This window comes from Eufriesea mexicana, unplaced genomic scaffold, assembly GCF_001483705.2.
Source record: "Eufriesea mexicana isolate 0111107269 unplaced genomic scaffold, ASM148370v2 scaffold9538, whole genome shotgun sequence".
Classification (NCBI taxonomy): domain Eukaryota; kingdom Metazoa; phylum Arthropoda; class Insecta; order Hymenoptera; family Apidae; genus Eufriesea; species Eufriesea mexicana.
In genome coordinates this window covers 615,097-640,059 of record NW_016917269.1, presented here as the reverse complement: position 1 = coordinate 640,059, position 24,963 = coordinate 615,097, and the positions used below count along the sequence as shown (strand labels likewise).

At 26.3% G+C, this 24,963-nt stretch overlaps 3 protein-coding genes across 3 annotated transcripts; all 3 read left to right on the top strand.

Annotated features, from left to right (window-relative positions):
• Positions 1–1,260: 1,260 nt before the first annotated feature.
• LOC108553207 (putative carbonic anhydrase 3) lies at positions 1,261–2,587 on the top strand. The gene is made up of 7 exons (XM_017908010.1): positions 1,261–1,300; positions 1,366–1,407; positions 1,472–1,639; positions 1,700–1,853; positions 1,926–2,031; positions 2,108–2,335; positions 2,414–2,587. The coding sequence occupies exons 1-7, from the start codon at positions 1,261–1,263 to the stop codon at positions 2,585–2,587; spliced, it is 912 nt and encodes a 303-aa protein (XP_017763499.1).
• An 827-nt stretch (positions 2,588–3,414) lies between these two features.
• On the top strand, positions 3,415–21,706 carry Vps13 (vacuolar protein sorting 13C). The gene is made up of 60 exons (XM_017908034.1): positions 3,415–3,613; positions 4,587–4,673; positions 4,755–4,952; positions 5,040–5,272; positions 5,342–5,477; positions 5,566–5,812; positions 5,888–6,122; positions 6,213–6,330; positions 6,417–6,663; positions 6,738–6,992; positions 7,087–7,186; positions 7,266–7,505; positions 7,576–7,759; positions 7,834–7,922; positions 8,005–8,137; positions 8,200–8,432; positions 8,505–8,642; positions 8,707–8,851; positions 8,936–9,153; positions 9,312–9,467; positions 9,540–9,674; positions 9,738–9,910; positions 9,994–10,295; positions 10,400–10,536; positions 10,618–10,906; positions 11,037–11,302; positions 11,390–11,512; positions 11,601–11,703; positions 11,770–11,916; positions 12,003–12,199; positions 12,294–12,431; positions 12,510–12,629; positions 12,698–12,877; positions 12,950–13,129; positions 13,212–13,373; positions 13,447–13,610; positions 13,689–13,809; positions 14,057–14,233; positions 15,269–15,493; positions 15,593–15,808; positions 16,252–16,293; positions 16,674–16,736; positions 17,448–17,651; positions 17,739–17,876; positions 17,972–18,118; positions 18,185–18,333; positions 18,395–18,506; positions 18,584–18,822; positions 18,918–19,080; positions 19,173–19,389; positions 19,470–19,645; positions 19,720–19,839; positions 19,917–20,038; positions 20,123–20,436; positions 20,511–20,632; positions 20,718–20,887; positions 20,982–21,096; positions 21,158–21,289; positions 21,382–21,546; positions 21,659–21,706. The coding sequence occupies exons 1-60, from the start codon at positions 3,514–3,516 to the stop codon at positions 21,704–21,706; spliced, it is 10,005 nt and encodes a 3,334-aa protein (XP_017763523.1). The 5' UTR covers positions 3,415–3,513.
• A 1,883-nt stretch (positions 21,707–23,589) lies between these two features.
• On the top strand, positions 23,590–24,797 carry LOC108553168 (protein lifeguard 3). Its single transcript, XM_017907962.1, has 6 exons — positions 23,590–23,804; positions 23,884–23,916; positions 24,002–24,092; positions 24,176–24,301; positions 24,364–24,513; positions 24,645–24,797. Exons 1-6 carry the CDS (start codon positions 23,590–23,592, stop codon positions 24,795–24,797), a joined length of 768 nt encoding a protein of 255 aa, XP_017763451.1.
• The last annotated feature ends 166 nt before the right edge of the window (positions 24,798–24,963 follow it).

The window sequence follows — 24,963 nt, the reverse complement described above, 5'->3', positions numbered from 1 at the left end:
AAAAAATATTTAAAATATTAAGTATCGTGAAAAATTACTTTCATATCTAAACAAATTGGCTATTTTATTTCTATTTATAACAACTCTTTTCAATTGTATTAAAATATTTAAACTAATATACCTTTTTAAGTATATTTTAATAATTCTTTATAGTATCGTATTGTATTTATTGGAACAAATAAAACTATAAATGGTGCTATTAATATTAAGGTGTGATATCTTAAAACTTTTGTTGCTGCAAATAATTTTTCATATTAAAAATTTATTACATATTGTAAATAATTAAATGGTTAACAACACCATAATTTTATCTATTTCTTGCTTTATTATTATAAATATTATAATATCAATTCAATTTGCAATAAAAAAATGTTTATTTATTTGCAGCAGCATGTACATACAAAGTTGTTATTTATATAATGAATTTTATATAATGCAAAGAAAACGAAGTATGCAAAATTTGTTCATTTTTGAATGTATTTTATAAGTACAGAAAATACAAAAATTTCATTAATATTTAAAGAATTTGTAAGCTCTCTCTACATTATAATAAAAATAAATACGCGGTCGCGCGCGTGTGTATATGCATATTTCATGTGCATGTACTAATTGCAAAACTGTATTATATTACTATTTGTAACAAAATGAGAAAATGTAACAGACAATTTTATATTAGTTATATCAAAGTTATTAATATCTTACTTTACATACTAAAGCTAATTATAGATTTATATATTATACCAATTATAACTTGCCAAATATTGAACTTCTAAATAATTGATATAGCTCAATGTATTAGAAAAATAATTAATATTATTTGTACATATGTAAATAAATTGTTATGATATCTATTATACAAGTTATGTTGTTTCTCATAAAATTATATTAAACAGTATGTACTTAAAACTGAATAGTGTGAACAAAACAAATATGTACTTGAATTTCATGTTACTGAAGTTCTTGTCTTTCTGACAAAATACATAGAAACATGTGTACTCAAGATATCCTGTATTGATGATGATAATAGAGCATGTAATATGTAAATGAAACACTTGGAAGATGCTGGAAATAACTTAGTATGCTCCTTGGACTCATATACGAAGTATATATTGCAAATATGTGTCATTATTGTATTGCATTACTCGTTAATAATATTTAAATATTATTTAAATCATAAAAATATAATTAAAACAAAAAATAAATATAAAATAAAACAAAGGAAAGAAAAAGAAGCAAAGAAGAAATTAAATGTACATTAAAATGATTTGTATTATAAAAATTGTAATATTTATAACAACTAGTAAGTTTAATTATTTTTATATTATTTTATTATGTGATTTGTACCTAAGAAGAATATTTTTTTAGTACCAATTATTGCTGGGCGACATTTTGGATACAGTAAACGTGGTATGTAATACTTTACAGCACATTTCTTCAATATTTTTATTTTACATTCATTCTAATATTTTAGATCAGCACATATGGGTTAAAAATTTTAAATTATGTAGCGGAAAATTGCAATCTCCAATATCTTTATCGTCGTTCAAATCAGTAGCTCTTCCTTTACCAGCTCTCGAAGTAATTGGCTATCACGATTTCCTTCCAAATCCATTATATTTAAAAAATAGTGGTCATTCAGGTATTATTATTAGAATTTAATTCGTAATAATATTTCATAATAACCTAATTACTTTTTTAGTTGTAATAAATGTAAATAATCATTTAAGAAAAGAACTACCTTATATATTTGGTGGTTCACTTGATGCAAATCAAGAATACGAAATAGATCATTTACATTTTCATTGGGGTGCAAAAAATAATAGAGGGTCTGAGCACATTTTGAATGGCATTAGGTAAAAATAAAAAGGAAAAAAACACGAATTATCAAAAACATTTATTATTTATTTAATTTTTTTTATTTATAGATATCCCATGGAAATGCATATAGTTCATAGAAATAAAATTTATTCAAATTTATCTAATGCATCGAATTATAAAAATGGTCTTGTAGTTTTAGGGATTTTTTTTCAAGTGAGTTTAGAAGATAAATTTTATTTTTTCGTATAAAATTGTTTGATTTGAAGTATATACATTGTTACACATTTAGTTACAGGAAGAAGATAACGAATCGTTACATTCTATTGTAAGTGACTTAATGTGTGTGCAAGGAATAAATAGAGCAATAAAATTAAGTAGTCCTATAACATTAGCTTCATTATTACCCAAAAATATAGATATATTTTATACTTATAAAGGTTCATTAACTACTCCTCCATGTAATGAAGTAGTAACATGGATAATATTTCCGACACCGGTACCAATATCTTTCACACAAGTACGTCTTTAATACATTACAATAAGTATGACTTAATATTTTTTTCCCTTATCAAGATTTAAAAATATTTGTTTACAGCTAAACAAATTTAGATCACTTTCCAATGGAAAAGATATGTTAGCTGATAATTTCAGAAAATTACAAAACATTGGACTTAGGAAAACATATGTCAGAAGACTGAATCCACTTTTAATTGCGAAGTATAACGGAACGATTTTTAATGCTGAAAATTTGGATTGGTTTTGGCATTAGATGAATTCTAAAGTAAATAAGATAATTTTTTGACTTCATATTGATTATAAAAAATTATATATAATATAATTTTTCTAAGTATAAAAAAATAATTAATTGAAATTATAAATTGTATTAATATGTATTATGTATTATTGAAACAGTATTATCTTATATAAAATAAAAACTACTAAATAAAAAATAGCAAATGACCTTCTATTCAATTTCTTGTTAATCAGTGTAAATAACAAAATTTACTCTTCATAAATTAAAATTAAACATGAATAAATAAATACGTTTTTATTAAGTATATGTATATATTAAGACAAAAATAGGATTTTATCAACTGTCGTCTCCATTACACGTTTGCATATGTAGTTGATAGATTGAGTTGAAGCTGTATGTGCAAGTAGCGCGTGGTAGTCCTCTAATGAAGTGACTGTAAGTATAACTAGAATGTGAAGGTAGAGTTGGCGAAATCAAGTACATCAGAAGATATTGGCAGTATTATATTTTCTCATGTTGTCACTTGAATTATAAAAAGTTTAAAATTAATTGATAATTCGATATAAATCAATTACCTTCAATACATTCGAAAATTAAATCAAGTGTACCGTGACAGTGTATTATTTTAATAGAAATTCGAGTTGCCTAACAACATGAACGATGAAATAAGAATATTTCGTGACGATAATTACAGTAATTAAAATTTTTCAGATTAGTTCTTTATTCATCTGTTACGCAGTTCTAGTTCTGTACAGTATATACGAACTCTATAAAGGTTATGCGGTACTCTTTTATCGATCGATTTTACTTTTGCGCGTTAACTGTTCGTCATTTAAGAGAGATCTAGCACACCAAAATTTACCGAATCCTCGTTATTCTTACTTTTGTGAACTTGTAAATTTTGTACAGAAATTCTTTATTTTCCAAGATAAGAATCGAAGATGGTCTTCGAATCAATTGTTGCTGAACTTTTAAACAAAGTATTAGGAGAGTATATTCAAAATTTGGATTATTCGCAATTAAAGCTGAGTTTATGGGGAGGTAAGCATTCATAATTTGTTTGAAAATTTAGATCATTTCATGTGTGTATAACATAGTATTCAGTTACATGAAGCATGCTTCTATTCGTTTGGAAACTTGACGACGCCCAGGAAAGTTAAAAAAATATAAAGTGATAACGATTATCTGATAACGAGTAGTCTACTATTTCATAAATATATATAGATGCATTATTAGTACATCGATATGACATCAGCTTCTATTTATATTAAGATCTCTTCAAATAGTCCTTTATCGCTTATGAAACATACGTCTAATGAAATTATGAATACATACGCAATACAAAAAATGGGTTCTACAATATAATAAAATTAAACATTAAAGTAAATAAAAAATAAATAATTTATGCAACATTGCTTTAATCTTACTTTCTTAATAATAATAATAATAATAAAAAAAAAAAAGATTTTTATTATTTTCGCTATAATTGTGATTTTAATCATATTTCAGCTTAATGATTTTATTATCATCGTAACGTGTATTGCTCGCTGTTTACGTACTTATAGCTTATAGAATTTTAAATATTTAGATTCATTTAGCATTATGTACATGAAATTTCGTTTTTGTAATTTGAATGCAAATATTATGGATATAATAAGAAAGGATCTGCACAGTTTTGCTTTTTTTCTCTTACAAAACCTGCAATTACTCAAATTTCGCAATGTAATTTTATATAAATAAAAATAATATTAATTTATTCTCTTTTATATTGTTTAATCTTATACATTTAATCACATTTTTTTAAATTTAATTAACACTTATGAAGAACGCAATAAAAAATATTTTTTCTGAAAAAAAGTTATTTTACATATAAAATAAGTTGAAAAGAATTGTGTGATATCTTATTTTTAATGCAGTATTTTCTTACACGTATATTTGTTATTTTTCAAGAAGAAAAATATAATTTTCGTTTTTATAGAGTAAGAATAAAAACATTTTGTTATATTTTTTTTAGGAGATGTAGTACTAACAGACTTATTAATAAAAGAAACTGCATTAGATTTATTGAATCTACCTATTAGATTGGAATATGGAAGATTAGGTTTGTAGATTAAGTATATATATTTGTGTAATAAATATAAATTATAAAACTAATGTAGTTTGTACTTCTATTTTTTCTTAGGGAAACTTATATTAAAAATACCATTTAAAGATATGTGGAATGGTCAAATTGATGCTATAGTTGAAGAACTTTTTGTACTTATAGTTCCTACAAGTCAGGTTGCATATGATGCAGAAAAAGAAGAAAAAATGCAGCTTGAAGCTAAACGTACAGAACTTACAAGAGTTGAGAAAAAAAAACAATTAGCAGATACCAAATGTAATAAGCTTTCATTAAAGAATTATATGATTTTTTATTGTTTAGTGTAACAGCTATGGTAATGATTATTTTATTTGGATCTTCTAGCACAAGAGAAACTGGATGATTCAATGGTTGAAAAACTTATTGCCCGTATGATAAAAAATATTCACATTGAAATAAAAAAAATACATGCGAGATACGAAGACCATATTTCATTCAAAGATCATCACTTTTCAGTTGGTTTTACATTGAATAAATTTATCTTAGAAAGTTGTACAGATTCTTGGGAAACAGATGGTAATTTAAAAGATATGTATGCTATTCCACAAATTTATAAGGTAGGTAGATATATGGTAAAGAAACAGTATTAGAAATACTGTTTAGAATAAAAAATATATTTTTTCTAGTTATGCACACTAGATGGTTTAGCAGTGTACCTCAATACAACAGTAGAACAGTTTAGTAGTGCACAATCAAATTATTCAGATCTATTTTACAGTGGTATTGCCACTGTTGATTATAATCCACCTGGTTATCAATATTGTAAGAACATATGATTTAAAGTACTGAAATTCTTAAGTTTTATAATTAAAAATTTTCTTATAATATTTTTTATTTTTAATGTATCTAGTATTGGGTCCAATAAATGTCAATGCAAAATTAAAATTAAATCCTAAACCAGAAACAGATGGAAGTAATTATACAATTCCCAAAGTGTGGTTGGACATGGAAATGCAAAAATTAAGAATAGGATTAGTGAGAAAACAATATCACACCCTTGTTCAATTAGGTGAGGGTTTAGATCAAGCTCAAAAGGCTGCCCCATATAGAAAATATAGACCAAAGTTAACATCATACAGAGGACACTATAAAGAATGGTAATAAATTATTATAAATTATTGAACTTTAAGAAGTGATTAGAAATAATTCTTATAATAAATTATTACTTTTAGGTGGAAGTTTGCATATGCTTGTATTTTAGAAGAATCAGTACGTAGGAAACGTAGGAATTGGGACTGGAATCATATGAAAAATCATCGAGATATGTGTCGTGCTTACGCTGGAGCCTATCAAACGAAACTAACAACTAAGAAAATTGCACAGGAGATAGAAGATCTCCTTACTGAATGTGAAAAGAAATTAGACATTTTTAATTTAGTTATTATTAGGCAAAAAATTGAAATGGAAGTTAGTTGGAAACGAATTTTAGTAATAAAAGAAATATACATATATTTTGTAGCCTCATAATAAATTCTTTTTTTAATTTGTACTTCAAAGGTGGAAAAATTAGCGGAAAGAGAAAAAAGTTTAAAAGCAAAACGTGGTTGGTTTGGTTTCTTGTGGTCCAATACGCAAGCAGAAGAAGCACAAGAATTAAACTCTGCAGCTGCCATAAGTAATAGACTCAAGTTTTACAATATATTATATTAAAATATTTATAATCTTTTAAATAATTTCTTTTTATGGAAATATTCATCCTAGTGAGAAAATTCGAGCAAGCAATGACGCCGCAAGAGAAAGAAAAATTATATAGAGCGATTGATTATCAAGAAAACAGTGCACCAGCTCACTATCCCGAAACATATGAAATGATTGATACACGATTTCTTTTACATGAGCTACAAATTATAATTTTAGATACGGATAAAGAACATCCTTGTATTCTGGATCTTCAGCTTCATAGTGTTCAGGCTTGCTTTAAGTCAAGACCTTCTGCTAATGGCATTTTGTACGTGTGTTTTATTTTTATTGTAAAAGTTTGAATAATTAAATTGTAATGTTGTAATATTTTCGTTGTTATAGAGTTGCAGTGTCAATCAATGAGATGAAGTTATTGGGAACAAAACAGGATGAACAAATTCCTTCACTTTTTAATTCACATCAGCATGGTGCAGATAATGTTTTATTATCTGTGTCATATGAAAAGAATCCTCTTGATAAATTATGTGGTGACCGTGTTATAGTAAAATCTAAATCTGTAGATATTATTTATGATGCACAAACAGTGATAGAATTAATTAATTTATTTAAAGTACAAAATTCGTCGACTTTAAACAAGTAAGAATATATTGTATATTTCTTTCTTTTTTTTATCTTTGACATTTTAACAAATTTTTTAGATTTTAATACTTGCTTTATATTTTTTATTTAGTCTTCAAGCAGCTGCTGCAGAACAACTGGAAGGTTTGAAAGAAATGTCAGCTCTAGGTTTGGAACATGCTATTCAGAAGCATTCAGTATTAGATATACAGGTAAATATTAATTTTATAATATACATTTATTATGATGGACAATATTTAACATGAATAAAAAAATACAAATATCTAACAGGTTAATATGCAAGCTTCTCAATTAATTATACCACATGATGGATTTTATAACAACACAAAATCTGTGTTAGTTGTCAATCTTGGTAGTTTACAAATACATTCTCTAGAAAAACCAAAAGATGTTAAAGCGAACGTATCTGTTAAACAATTAATTAGTATGGGCAAAAGCGAAGAAGATGTGTTATTACATCTTAGAGAACATAGTTATGACAAATTTGTTTTAAAGATAGTTGATTTTCAAGTATGTATTTTTAATCCCTGAGGTTTGAAATATATAAGTATTTGTGTCAAAAATATATTTTGTAATATAGGTACTAGTTTCACTGCCAGGTGAAGAATGGCGCACTGTTTTACCAAGTGTAGATGATTCTATAACATTATTACACCCAACAATGCTTGAAATTCAGTTTCACAAATGTTTAATAACAGATGATCCTTTACTTCCAAAACTTAGATTGATAGGACAATTACCATCAGTTGTCATTAATATAACAGGTATATTGAAATAACATTTTTTTTTTTCAATAATTAATGTATTGGTAATACATAATTTTTTTTTATTTTCCTAGATATTCGTTTATTACAAGCCCTCTCTATTGCTCAAAGTATTCCACTTCCAAAAGAAAAGGAACCTACAGAACTTCATAAGTTATCCTTGGTATATTTTGTATTATATGTACAATTGTTATGTATTGATTACTGGATGTTTTATTTTGATCACAGTACATTTCTTTTTTTAGAGCAAGTCTGTTTCACAATTGTCTTTGCTAAGAGATATAACCAGCACTATTTCTGAGAAGAAAAAGGAAGAATTTTCTACTGCAGCTGTAGTTAAACAAACGATAGATATGGAAATGAAATTTGAAATGAAAGGTAATGAACGATATTTTGTAAGTAATTTAATATTCAGTTAACGATTATGTTATATATTCTAGAATTTGCAGTACAAGTTTCATCCCAAAAAGGCAGTGCAATAATACCATTTATGAAATTCGATATACTACAGTTAGAAGCAGAAATGTTACAACGAACTTATGATCAAGAAATATTATTAAGATTGGGAGGAGTTCAAGTAAAACAACATTATAATCAAACAGAAATATTTATGGTAAACACACCTATGCTGTCTGGTAGAGACGAATATTTGATAACAGTACAGTATATAAATGTAAGTAAATAAATTTATATTGGTAAATAATTTGCTCATAGCATGCAAATTAATTTTGTTATTCATTCTTAGGTAAATAAGCGATCTCCTGAATTTAAAACAAAACATGGATCTGTTCTTAAATTATTAAAATTAGAATTTACAACATTAGATGTTCTATTGCATCAAGAAGCGCTTATAAATCTTCTTCAATTTATATCATATATGCAGGTAATTTACAGCAACAAATTTTGTGTCTATAAATAAATTGTACTCTTTTATACCGAAATTGTAGGATCAAATGAATACAATAGCAAGTAGTAAACCCGAGAAAGGGTCTCATATGCGTCCACGTCCTACACATTTGGTTTCTATTCAAGAAGAAACTTCTACGTTTTTAAAAGAACAAATTCAAAAACAAAAAATTAGATCAACATCACGTAAATACTATTACATTTTGTTTTATTTTAAAGTTTAAATTATAATTATAAGCATTTAACTAAATCATAATTATATGTACTTAGGTCGGAAAAGGACAGTGATCGAGCACATAGATTTAAAGATACAAGCAAAGGTTGGAACTATTTGTATGAAGATAATTAGCGATTCTAGAGAAATTACTGCATTTTATATCGATGGTATCACTGCCGGGTTTATAATGAAAGCTTCCTATTCTCAAGCAAATGTTAATTTATCTTCTATCAGTATTAAAGATCTTAATGCAGTATCAGCTTATAAAGATGTAAGTTTTAATTTTTGTTTATTGGTTTCTCATATTTTGCATATAATATTAATATGATTAGTACTATATAATAATGAATATTTATGTTTATATAATGATTTTGATATGATATTATAATTGAATTAATATTAATGTAAGTAATTTCTTTTGGTGTATAGATTGTATCAGTGATAGAAGATACAGAATCTTTACAAATTCAGGCTATAATATATAATATTGATCCATCAGAAATTGATAAAAATAATATGTCCATTACAGTTGTTATGGGTTGTTACCGAATAGTTTTCTTAAATATGTTTGTCACTAGTATAATGGTAAGCAAATTTTATATAGTCATCAAAATATTTTAATTCATAAAAAGTGTTAATACATATTTGATATTTTAGAGCTTCTTGAACAATTTTCAAGCGGCTCAACAAGCCATAAAAGACGCCTCAGCAGCAGCGGCAGAAGCAGCGAAAACAAATATTAAAGATGTAAAAGAAAGTGCCGCACGTATCGGGCTTGCGGTAAAAATTAAGGTAAATATTAAAATACGTTAAATTTTTATATTTATTAAATTTTGAACATTATATGTTATTTAGGCTCCTGTTATATATGTACCAATGCATTCGAAAAGTGACCAGTGTTTAACGCTTGATATGGGTAATCTTACTGTATGTAATATTTTTAAAAAGCTAGAAGTTACAAATGACGCTGGTGATTGTCCTGTTGTTGATGAAATGAGAATCGAGTTACAAAATTTAAAGCTATCACGGTAATAATTAACTGTCAACAAAATGTAACAATTAATTTGTATAACTTTATTTGCAATTATTCAATGTATTATCTTTTCAATAGAGTGAGATTGAATATGGAGAAATTTACAGTTGAAAATGAAATATTACTATTAGAACCAGTTAGTTTTACATTACTTATGAAACGTAATTTATCCACTGCTTGGTTCACATCTATACCAGACATTGATATGTCTGGTAGATTAAATAAAATTAATATATTGATAAGTAAAGAGGATTATGCAACTACAATGAAAGTATTAGAAAAGAATTTAGGTGAAACAGTTGAAGATAAAAAATTGACAACAAGCATTAATCAAGCTGAAAAGAAGCTTGAAGTCGAAGTTTTACAACATCGTCAAACTGGTAAATATAAATAATTTACTTTATTTATTATTAACTAATTTACAGTTAGTAAATAATTATGTTAAATAAGTAATTATAAAGTAATTATATTTTTAAATAAATAGACAAATTTGCGACAGCTACTAGAGAAGATTCAGAAGATACAAATCTTCAAGAACAAGTACATATACATACATCCATTAAATTTGAATTTGTTATGGATAGTCTCGTAATTACCTTATTTACGGGAGGTTCAAAAATGGTACGTTTTAAGAATGTATTACTTTACAAGTATTATTTGATACTATTGCAAACAGATATAAATTATAGAAATTAATTACAGCTACAATCACAAAGTTCTCTACTTCATTTACCAGAAAATGGACTAGCGAAATTCTGTTTGACTCATTTCGCGTTAAAAGGCCGAATATTTGCCGATGGTTTAATGGCAACTTCAATTCTTCTTATGAACTGTACTTTGGATGATACACGACAAAGTAGACAAGGTTCTCTAACAAGAATCATGGAAAGAACTACAGCAGTACCTTCTATGGATGATGATGAAAAAGAATCAAAACCTATTCGTAGTATGTTAGATATGACTATTAGGCAAAGTTCAAATGATACATTTGGTAAGTTGTAAAATATTGCTTTTTGTGTAATAAAAAATATATTTTTTTTTCTATTACAATTTTACTAAAAAAAATTTATATAATATTATTTAATATATTATAATTGGTTTTAATAGAATTTCGTTTTCAGTTGATATTCGAGTCTTTTCATTTAGTATAATTGTATCACTTGATTATCTAATGAAAGTGAAGGATTTTTTTACTATTGACGCTCCATCAACAAATAAGTCAGCATCCCAACATGCTCCAAAGAATTATAATGAATCAATAGTTAAAAAGAAACGAAGTACTACACCAACTAAAAAAATGTTTACTATTAATGTGCACATTGAAAAACCTGATATTATTTTATTGGAAAACATGGATGACATAAATTCCAATTGTATCATATTAAATGTAATATTCATTTGATATTTGTTTATTATTGAATATTGTTTCTACATTATATACTATTTCTTTTACATGTATATTATATTTTTTAAGACCGAATTATTGTTGAAAGTACGTTTGATGGATGAACATCAAATAATAACAGGTTCCATAAAAGATTTGTCGATTTCAGCTGGTATATACAATCCTATGAAAAGGAGTGATTGGATATACCAGGTAAGTATTTTTATAAAAATCTTCATTTACATTATATACTTTATTATTTATATATAAAATATCATTAAACTGTTACAATTTTGTAAAGGTTCTAAGACCATGTAGTATAAGTGTAGCAGGCTCTACACCAGATGAAAAAGGACTTCACATTGATATTTGCTGCACAGATATTCACTTATCAGTTTCTCCAGGTAATTCAATAAGCTATTGATATACAATACCATAACAGAATCATCAACTAATATTGTCATTTATAGGTGTCATAGAAATATTGAATAAAGTCATTCATTCTGTTACGAAAACGGATGTGAAAGATGAGGAAGTTATTATTACTGAACAAAATTATGAAGGATTGTGGATCGTGACACCGTTTAAAGAAAGTGATTTTTGGTTTTTAAAAACAGGTAAAATATATTTTTTTTTCGTTCCTTTCTTTTTATTCATAAAAAATAATATAAATAATTAACATGATATGTATATTCCTTTTTAGAATTAGGAGCAGAGACTATAGAAGATTTTGTATACTCTGATGATGAAGATACTACAGTTTATAAACCGGAATTAGCAATAATCTCTGCACCAACAATTCTGTTCACATTGGAAGCAGGAGTCGGCAATAAAACATTACCAATGCTTTTACTTCACATCGGTTTCCAAAGTAATATTAGCGACTGGAGTACGAAAACTGTAAGAAACATTGATTTTACAATGTTACAAATTACAAACAAACTTTAATAACGATCTTCCTTACAATATTTATTAAAAGATTAAATACTTTTAGATGAACATAGAATATACAATGTCGGTAATTATGGCGTATTACAATAGTTGTTTGGCATTGTGGGAACCATTGATTGAACCAGTTGAGGTGATCAAAAATAAAGAACATGTTTCAACACCCTGGGAACTAATAGTTAAAGTAATATTTAAATAAGAGATTAATACCTTATATTTTTTATAGATTTTTTATTTATTTTGTTTTATTTTTGCGTTCTAGATTCAATTCAATGATGTATCTGCGGATTCTAGAGGCATAAGTGCAGTGAGTCCCACATCAGATAGTGAAACAGAAGAATTGCATCAAACTCCCAAAATGTCTATCGACATAATATCTACTGTAAGTTAATAGTGTATCAATTTTTTATTACATATTATATATAAAATCTTTATGATATTTTGTAATAGGAAAATTTAGAAATAACAGTAACCAAAACATGTCTGGATGTACTAAAACAACTTGGTAATGCATTTTCGTCTGCCATGGAAGCTAGTGGAAAAGGAACTGCAAAGAGTGTGGCCCCATATGTACTTAAGAATGAAACTGGTTTAGCAATGGTCTTAGATTTAGAACGCAGTCACTTCAAGGTTTATTTTTATTCGATTTATTTACGTCTTTTAATTATAAAAATATTATAGATTGTAAAATATTCATTTTAGGTTTTTAATGATCGATTAAAACTTACGAGCAGTAATACAAATTCGTACATGGAAGTAATTCTTGAATCTGGTGCATCAGTAGAACTAGCCTCAAGAACAACAAAAACGGAAATACCATTGCTTGATCAATTGAAAACTGAAACAATTAAAGAACGGGAAGACGATAAGTTTATTATTTCGGTATTATATTCAAAATCAAAATTTATGAATTTATTTTATTTAAATGAAATAATATTTTGTTAATATATAATATTTTTAAAAGTTTAAAGAAATTCACGGAACTCTGGCGATACCTGTTTTAAGAGCTGACAAAAGGTTCTTTTCATTAAAATATCGAAAAGATAGTTCGGAAGAATGGGGTATTGTTTCCGACGTTGTAGTAGACGAAGGCAGTACTATTGTTACTCTTAGAAGTATTTTACAGGTGAATTACAACAACTGTTATTTTTAAGCTTTAAGAATAGTTAACAGTTAATAACGCTTTATATGTATTTTAGGTACATAATCATTTTAGTCAACCAATATCTGTATATTATATGACTAAACGCGGAAATGAAGTTGAATGTGTTGGAACTGCTGCTCCAGATAGTAAATTAAATCTTCCATTACACGCCGTATATACTCCAACAAATATCTATGGGCTATTTTTTAGCGTTGAAGGGTAATTTATATTCCTATACAAATCTGAATTTTACATTTTTTTTTTATGTTTTGTAAATTTATTTAATTTAATTTCTAGATATATGGTTTCATTAGATCAATTTATTTGGAAGGATCTTCAAAAGACAGTCAGTATGACAAAACTCTTAAAATGCGAAGCTCGAATAAAGCAAGAAACAATAGAACCATTTTATATAAAGGTAACAAATTCATATAAGTTTATTTATTTGTGTACACTTAGAAAATTCTTATATTTTATTTTGATCTTTCGAAATTTCACACTGTGTAGTACGTATACAACTATTATTCACGATGTTTCGATTATGTTTGATAGTGATACAGTGAAACAATACGTTTAATTTTCTTTCTTTTTTTATGCTGTGATTAAACAAGATTTCGTTAAAAATGATATTACATGCTTTTATAAGCAGCAGTTTTTACTTTTAGATGTTTTTCGTGATGGTTGTGGTTGGTAGTATTTTATATAATAACAACACTATTGGCTTATTATTGAATGCTATTAACTGGCGATCCATATTCTGCCGTTTCATTGATTGCGTCAAGCATCTTTGCTTGAAAAATTTATCCTCAGAGCACAAAAAATATCTGGAAGCACCTATTCAGGTACTACCATTTTTTTCTAAATTAGTTTGAAAACCAGTTGCTATTTAGTATACGTTGAGTATCAACTAAATAAATATCTTTACTATTGTTATTAAATAGTTAATATTTTTAATGTGAATGTATACCTATAACAAATAGTACTGTAAGGTACATATTAGTTATTATACTGATTACACTGTTCAACACAAATTTTAATTTGTAATATCCATTGAGTAATTCTTGTAAAGTTTACTTTCCTGAAAACGAATTCGTGATCGAAATTACACTATCACCCTCAGTTTTTGAAAAATATGAGTTTTTCTAAAAATGCACAGTGATAAAACAATTTCGATTATGGATTCGTATTCAAGAAAGTTAACTTTATAAGAGCCATCTAATGGATATTATAGATTAGAGAAAAAGTTGAAATTTGTTGGACAGTGTTATTATGAGATCCCTATTTGTTTGATTGAAAATGGTTATTGGCATGATTTTAGTTACAATATCTAATTGCATTATATTAATAATATAATTATCATGAAACAAGAAAAAGGAAAACAAAGAGATTATTTTTATATCATATTGAATTCTTTGTTGTTAAATACTAAAAGTTTTAGTTATTAAATTAAGCCAAAGAATATTATCTTTTTACTTTATAGGATTTCTTTTCTTTCAATTATTTTTATAGACACAATTTTTATTTTTATGTATTTCAGTAACAAGTTTTTGTAATATATTATGCATAATACTTAAATTAGTTTTTATTCTGTATAAAATATTTGAATAGTTTTTGAAAATTTATGTTAGTATTTAGTATAATGTATTCATTGCATGTATTTTGTTTTATTCATATTATAGAATATGAGTGTCCTGTTACTGTTATGTTTTGAAAGTGTCGTTTATTACTTAAATAATAGCGTGAAAGAAAGACAATGAAAGTGTCATTTATTATTTAGATAGTAGTACCAAAAATAATAGAATATATAGAAGGGAAAGAATAATCTCTATATTTAGAAAAAATTCTTATACTTTAACAATATATTATAACATTTACAGGTTGTTGGTGAAATGGAACAGGTTTATTTTGAAAATACTAGTCGACACACTATGGCAAGTACGATTTATAATGTTCATTTATACCCACCTGTATATTTGAAGAATTTTTTGCCTATTGATATTATTGTGTGTCTACCTGGAGCTGTACAAGAGAAACTTTTAGAAGCTGGAACAACTTATCAGATTCCTACAATTGATCCTGGAAAATCTTATATAATTATAAAGGTAAGTAAATCATAAATTTCTGTACAGGGTGATTCATGTAGTATTTTATATAGTAATCATTTTTATAAAACTTTATTGAATTATAATAATATGTTACAGTTACCAAATTATTTAGAAAAAGATTGGTCATGCAGAGGTGAAATAATAGCGAATCCAGCAGAATTTTCTGTATGGTCTTTTGAATCTTTTGACAGTGCACAAAAAGCTGTAATGGATTTGGGAATGCATACATCATATAAACATGGTTCTATTGTTATGGCATTATATTGTCCATTTTGGATGTTAAATAAAACAGGCTTAATGTTATCTTATCCGGTAAGTATTATCAAAATTATTCTTAACAATTAATTGAATGATGATAATTTTATTTTTTGCTTTATGTAAATTTTGCTTATTATCATACTTATATACATATATATATTTTTTAAGTGTTTGTTATTAAATTACTATTGGAAATAATTGAGTAGAATTGATAAGTTTTGAACTTATTATGACATTTTTTATTGGAAATTTGTGAATAAACTGCTTTTAAATAGATATTTTAACATTGTAACAAAATATTTTAATATACTAAGTAATAGAATATATTTCTTTTTAGCAGTTGCATTGTATGTAATTAATATGTAACCAATGCTTGAGTTATAATATTTTTGTGCTATATGTAAATGTAATACCATATTATGCATACTGGAAGTAGTATAATGTTGCAAATTTTTAATCTTCTATGATCATATCTTATTCAATACATTGTTTTACAGAAATCAAGTAAGGGTGGCAAAGAACACTCAAGTCCAGTCAAGGTAGTGATTTCATGTTACAATACTTTTCATGCTTTGAATGCAATATGAGTTGTTATTATATGATGATAGTTATATTTTTTTTTATATACAAAATTTAAAAATTCCATAGTTACTTTGAAAAGTGCATCTTTAAATTCGAAGCTAAATTTTTATATTTTCTTCTTTTTCTGTTTAAATTAAGCATATTTGTTGAAAATAATAGTATAGCAGCATGTTATAGAATATTCAAATAGCTTTTCGAAATAAATTCTTATTTATATCGATTGTAAAACTCATGGGTAAAATCATAAATATTATATAGATTTTTCATATAAAATTTTTGAAAAAATTAATTTTATTACTGACGATCTTAGGAAAGTACATAAAAAGGTATCTTTCAGAATTTGGTTTGTGTGAAACCTCATCAACCACGTGCAGAATACAGGAAGAAGAAAGCACGTTCGGTGATATATTGATTTCATTTTATATTGGTGATGGTTTAATTTGAATCATAGAACAACTTTTCCATACACTCTATTACATTCATCTAACTATCTATGTCTATATTTTAATATTTTATATCTTGCTACGTATTGTTTTTAGTGCTTTTTACTAATTATATGTTATTAATCGTTCCTTTTTTATTAAAAAAAATATAATCGTTCATTAATAATGATCTATAAATATACTTCTCCAAAATCAATAGATGATATATTAAGCTTCACTCATGTTTTGTTTTTGTTGTTTGTTGGCTTATTGTGGTATTATAATTTTGCAACATTACACATACTTTTTTATGCTGTGAATAAACTATCATTGCTTGTACACTTGTACATCCATTACTAAAGCAAATATAAGATATAATTGCTATAAAATTAAACAGCACTTACAGATATAATGCAACAAATTTTTAGAAAAGTTGTATGATAGCTTTAGATTTAATAGAAAAATTCGAAGTATATAAAAATTAAAAAATTCAAGCTGATTATTGAAATACATAATTAATATCATAAAATAAAACTAACTGGTGTTGGTAATTATTGTTTATAGTAATTTTTCATCTAATGGTGTAATATAATATTGTATAAATATGTTAAAAAATGCAAATAATTGCACAGTGTAATTAAATAATAATTAGTGCGGATACAAGAATTTAATTATGCAAATATTTTCAGAGTGGAGAAGACTATGTAAATGTACTTTACCACCCAGAGAATTTTAAGGGACCAATATTGTTTTCATTTCGCTCCAAAGCATTCTTTGGTAAAAAGAAGGCAATGATTAGAGTGGAAGATGGTGAATGGTCTGATGAATTTCCAATAGATGTTGCAGGAAGTGATGGAGTGGTCACTTGTAAATATAATGGCTTAATATATCAGGTTAATATGGTTTTTTATGCAATTATTTATTATTCTATTATTTAAACATTACATTTTTAGATCAGTAATATTTTTTATGAATTACAGATTGGTGTTCACAATCAATTGACTTGTAATTCTTTAACAAAACAAATTACATTTACTCCATATTATGTACTAATAAATAACTCCAATTATTTTATTGAATGCCAAGAAGGTAATAGACCAGCTGATCCTATGATTAAGGTAATTGATTATTTGAGGGCTAGAATTATTTTATTTAGTACATTGTTAACTAATATCATTTAAATAAAATGGTTTACTGTTTCATTTATTTATAGGTTTCTCCCGGAGAATGCATGGCCCTTTGGCCGCATTCTGAACATGATCAGAAAACTCTAAGAGCTAGAATTATGGGTGATCCTGAGAAAACTGCACCATTTCTATATACAGAGAGTCATACGACTTTATTGAAATTGAATAATAAGGTTTGCTGTTTTTATTTCTCTGTAACATATAATTCGTATGTTTTTATAATTTTTATTGCTTAACAGTATGGGGGAATTAATGTAGATATACAAATAAGTGAAGGTGGAGTCTACATTTCTTTATCTGTTTATACTCATGGAAATGCTCCAGCTTTAATTATTAATCATACACCATACACTATCAATTTCTGGGAAAAAGGATCATTGAATGTCAGGTACGATTATTTATTAACAAAGTTTATTATTATTATGTTTATAATGTAAATTATTTTGTAGAGCTGTACAAACAAACAATAGAATGTTTTATACTTGGGAAAATCCTGCAGGATCGCGAAGATTAGTTTGGGAAGATAACAATAAAAAAGAAATTGAAGAAACTCTACGAAAAGTAAATATTCGATATTTAATAACATTTATTGATTTGAATTATTGAAGTTCTACAATATTGAAAATCCCATTTTGTAGGATACTTTAGGAGCTTTTCAGTTACCAGATTTAGACATAGAAGTGTTCTATGTATCGTTTTTGGATGGTACACAACGGGTACTTCTGTTTACAACAAATATGAAAGTTGCAGAAGACTGTGAATTGGCGGGTGATTTCGAAGCTATAGAACAAGAAGTGACAATAAGTATTCATGGAGTTGGTTTTTCACTCGTTAATAACATCACGCGATCTGAATTGTTATATTTATGTATAGCTAGGTATATTAATAACTTAAATATTTATAATTTTAATTTTTATTGTTACTAAAATTTATTATTATAATTTTTAAACATTGTCAAATTTTATTGTTTAGTTCTGAAATTATATGGGAAACGCGTAAATCTATTACTCATCGTTGGCGTGGTCTTAGCACGAGAGAGGTAAATGTTATAGAAAAAGGCTATCAAAAATATATGCGTGAATTACAAATAGGAAAAGATCCGACACAAAAAATATTGCTTGAACCAAAATTAGAGGTAATACATGGAAACAATAATTTCACAATTTATCATTCCACGTATATTTTTTTAATTCATAAATGTTATTATTGAATTAATTTTAATTTTAGATAGATTATCTAAATATGGAAATGTTAAAACCACATCGTCGTTGTTTGCGACGAACTTTCCAAACTGGTTTATGGTTGCAATACCGTACTTCAGCGCATCAAGTGCAGTTACATGCAAAGATTAACAGATTGCAAATTGATAATCAACTAGCAGATTGTGTTTTCCCGGTTATATTGGCTCCAGTTCCACCACCAAAGAGTGTCACAGCGAGTACTGGTAAATTTTTACGTTAAAAATTAAAATATACATAAATGTTGTATCTGATTATATATATTCACTAAATTATTTTTTAACAGTTATGAAACCGTTTGCTGAACTTAGTATGGTTAAACAATTACTTGAACATAGTAATGTACAGCAATTTCGGTACTTTAAGGTTCTTGTACAAGAGTTTCATGTAAAAGTGGATATTGTATTTATTAATGCAATCATGGGAATATTTGAAACAAATGAAATGAACGATACGGAAGAAGTAAGTACTATTATACTAAAATAAGATACAAAGCTTCAAAATAATGTAATAATTGTTTCTTTTTTATACTTTAGAGAAAATTGTTCAAATTGGACACGAAACTCGTTGATGAACCATTAATGTATCATGTCAGTTTAATTACTACAGCTGAACAGAAAAACTTCTTTGATTTACTACACTTCTCTCCTTTGAAAGTTCGTTCTAAGTTTTAAAATAATCGTAATCGTATTTCATAGTTAACATATTTCTATAACTAATATTATTTTTGCAGATTCACATAAGTTTCTCAATGACTGGTAGCAGCAGCGGGCCTTCTGCAGTACCTCAAGTATTAAATGTATTATTACAAGGAATAGGTGTTACGTTAACTGATATTAACGATATTGTCTTTAAGTAATAATTTTCATAATTAAATTTTAAATTTTATTAGTAATAGATAAGCCATATATGCAAAATATATTTCCATTTTCTTCACAGATTAGCGTATTTTGAGAGAGAATATATTTTTATGACGCATAAACAACTTATTTCCGAAGCTACAATGCATTACGTAGGACAAGCGATTAAGCAAGCTTACGTTCTCGTTTTGGGACTCGATGTAATAGGCAATCCATATGGTCTTGTAGTGGGCACTATGAAAGGCATCGAAGATTTATTCTACGAACCTTTCCAAGGTGCTATACAAGGACCTGGAGAATTTGCTGAAGGTTTGCTTCTTGGTATGAGAAGCATGTTAGGCCATACTGTTGGAGGAATGGCGGGTGCTGTTTCCAAAATAACTGGAGCTATGGGTATGTTTAGCTTTTGTACTGTTATTTCGTTTTTAATATCACTGTGTCATTCAAACTTATTATTGTTATCATAGGCAAAGGTATAGCTGCCTTAACGTTTGATAAAGACTATCAGAGAAAACGGCAAGAACAGCTTAACAAACAACCAGCCAATTTGCAAGAAGGTCTTGCTCGTAGCGGTAAAGGTTTAGTAATGGTAATTAAAATTAAGGAATAGAACTTGATATAGCTTTTACTTATAATAAAATAAGACGTGAATAAATTGTATGCATAAATGTTAGGGTGTTGTTGATGGTGTAACTGGTGTTGTAATGAAACCCATATCGGGTGCTAAAGAAGAAGGTGTGCAGGGATTCTGTAAGGGATTTGGAAAAGGCGTTGTTGGCCTTGTTACTAGACCTACTGCTGGAGTTATAGATTTTGCCAGTGGTTCATTCGGAGCAGTGAAACGGTATAAAAATAAATTCTCTTTATCAATTTATACATTGATTATAGTCTACATTCAATTATAGTATAAGAATAATTAAAATTATTTTCTTTTTCAGTGCAACTGAGTTGCATGAAGAAGTAAAAAAAGTGAGGCCATCTAGATTTTTGCAACCAGATAACTTAGTCAGACCATATGTTCGAAAACAAGCTGAGGGACATAAAATCTTAAGTGTAAGTAATTAATATTTTTTGTATTTAATATGTCTTAGTATTTATGAAAGTTTCTTTATAGGAATTAGAAAAAGGAAAATACGCAAATACTGATATCTATTTTTATCATATGTATATTAACAAAGATGTATTATTGCTTACTGATAAGAGAATAGCATATTTAGAGCACAGTGATTTATTCGGTGGATGGCGGGTCAGTATGTTTTATAAATGCCCTATTTTTGAAAATTAAAGAATAAATCAGTATTAAAAAAATTAAATATTTAATTGCTTTTAATTATATAGGTACATTGGACCCATACATGGCAAGAAATGAGCGAATTACCTAAATTAGTTGATAGGGGAGTTCAGATATTTGTTAAGGATACTAATAAGAGAAAATTGGGAAATCTATTTGGTAGTGCAGATCAATCAAAAATAATTTTAATACCTGATTATAATGTAAGACAGGTAAGTTACATATTTAGGTATTAATATCTATTTTTTATAGCCAAAAATTATTTAAACAAATTTTTTTATTGTTAGAGAAAAATAAGTAATACATTTTTCATAAATTTCACAGCTTTTATGCAATAAAATACAACAACAAATTGATCAAAATGGATTATAATACCAAAAAATTATAATAATAAATATGCGCAATATGTACTCTAATATTTGAATACAGTTAATTAAACTGATAATGCTTGAGCGCCATAAATTTCAATTAACTTCACAAGCTAAATTTTGTATATTCTCTATATACATATATATTATAACAGAGCTTTCTACCATTTATAAGACTGATACTTAATCAGAATCAATTAGAAGTAGAGAAAAATGCGTATATAGTTTTATATTTATTGTTTTGTTATTTATTGTTATATTGTTAGGAAGATTTCTACGACGCTTGTGACGCTTTCATTGAATCTAGATAATAACCTAACTGACACGTTCTTTAATATGATACGAAATTATCATTCTAGTTTTTATCGTTGTTAAAATTTTTTATATGTATCATCACATTCTATAATGTAATTTATTCTAAAACATATTATTTATAAAATAGTAAAAACTAAGTTGAAATTGTTTTTATAAAATAATGCATAATGCCGAAACTTAAATAGACGATTAATTTCGTATAAAAAATTATATGCAAAAATCGATATAGACATCTATCTTTTATAGCAATTTAGAAAAAATGCAAATTGAATACTTTATTAATTCAACTTGAATACTTTATCTCTTGGAAGACTTCCTATTAATATATTTGATAAAAAATCGCCATCATGTAATAATATTACATTTTTGTATTATTTAATAATAAGTTAAGAATTATTTACTCTGTACACATGTACATATAATGGATATATAAGCGCACACCCTATGTTCAAATAACTTATATGTGTACCTGTGTAACTGTATTATTATTGTATATATACGTACAGAATGTTTCTAAAGCTGCATAATTAACTAAAATATACGAAAATATATCATTTTTTTTAAATATGTATCCTCAAAATTTTATATGCATGTAGAAATCAAATACTTTTCATATAAAATATTGCTCAATTTTTGTGCAATTTCTTATTTAAAACATATTTTATAAACTATTACTATTTGACCACTTATATTTTTTATTTCTATTCTTACTTCTTAGAAACACTCTGTATGTCTGTGAATATTATATAGCTTTTGTTACGGCATTGTTTAATTAAATGTATAACTGAAAGAGTTAAAAAAATTCAAAGTTATTGTATTATACTTCCCAAAGCTCATAAGATATATGTTACTATCTGATTACAGTTATGTTTAGAACGAATGCTCTATCTAGATTATGTTATTGTTAAAGAAAGTTCCATGTGTATTATTACGTATTATTTGCATAAACAAATTATATTATTATAAGAGAAGTAAAATAACTTTTGCTTTCTACTTCCTTCTTTTTAAAAATACATATATATGTATATTTATCTATTAAACTCAAACAATTTATTTTGTGACATCACAGAATATATTCATTTGTTTATCTATGAATCAATGATTTGACATTTTATGTACTGCTTTTACATTAGGAACTTAAAATTTTATATTTAAATAAAATTGAGAAATTAACAACTTTTTGTAAGTATAAATTTATAAGTATGCAATTTTATCAAGGTTTATTTGTGTATTAACACGTTTCTCCTAGAATAAAATATTTTACAATAGCTTTTATTGTAAAATAGTAATACAGGGCGTGTTAATATTTAATGTATTTTGTGCATTTTATTATATATTTATAGTACATAACTACTAACTTAAATATTTATTAGTCTACCATCAATATAATTACTCAATGGAACAAATTCAAGAATCCCAAAAATTTATACCAGGTCCTCCACAACTTCCTCCTTTGTACAAAGGACAAAAGATAAAAACAGTGAGTAATGAGAATCATAATATGTTCATATATTTATAAATTAATATTATGGTTTTTAACAGGGACCATATACCACTATCGTTACAGACGAAATGGTAGAACAGAGAATAAGAGAGAATGAACAGTTATATAGAGCATGGCATGAGCAACAACGAAGAAGAGAAATGGGTCCAAATGATAATGAGTTAGATTATATAGGTGATTTTAAAGAAGACACAGTGAGAAGGAGCTTTATTAGAAAAGTCTTCTGTATATTAACACTTCAATTATTATTTTCAACTGGTATCATAGCAATTTTTCTCTTCGTGTAAGCATTATGATCCAGTAATTATTTGATAATATCAATTGATGTAATGAATTATATTATTTTAACAACTTCATTACAGAGATACTGCTAGAAAATTTATGATAATTCATTGGTATTTTTGGATTATAGCTATGTACGTAAATTTTATAACTGTTTAGATATATCATTCAGTAAATAATTATTCATCATTTTATTAGGATATGCTTCACCATTTCTTATTGTGTCATATCTTTCTCTGAGAGAGCTAGACGTAATCCACCTTATAATTATATATGGCTATGCACATTGGTAAAGTTTTAAGTGTATTAAAACTTTAGTAATTAAATACCTTCTTCTAGTTAAAGTCAATATAAAAAAATTTGTATTTCTAGACACTTGCTATGTCATATTTAGCTGCTTTTGCCTCTGTCTTTTATGAGATGGAAATAATTTTGATGGCATTAGGGATGACAACATTAATTACTTTAGGAATAAGTCTTGTTGCAACTTTTTCTAAGGTATTTTAATTGAAGTATTTTATGTGGCACATAAAATATAAATAATTTAAATAATCTTACAGTTTGATTTGACAATGAGGACAGGATTGATATTGATTGTTGGACTGGCTTCTATTGTTGCAATTTTTACTATGATAATAATCCTGATGTTTACATATGTAAAAATATTACATATAATGATATCAGTTATAGGAATGCTGTTATTATCAATGGTTAATATAGAGTTAATATATATATATATGTACATATTTTTGTTTAAGAAACTATTTAATTTAAATGCAATATACTTTATTTTGAGGAAAACATTTTAGAATTAAAAAAGTATATATTATATATTTTCTAGTACTTGTATTTTGATGTGCAAACAATTATGGGTGGAAGAAGAATAGAATTAAACCCAGATGAAGTTATATTTGCAACAGTTCAAATTTATGTTGATATTATATTGTTATATCAATATGCATTAATGTTTATAGGTTTGTTTCGCCATCATTGAATATTAAGGGCAGATTCACCTTGCATCGTTAAGAATAATCTATCTTTGTCATAACAGTAATATACTATTAAATACAAATTTGAATATCAATAAATAAATATATACTTTAAAATACTTTAAAAAGAATTATTGAAAAACAATTTTTTTTTATGTGCTTTTACTAATT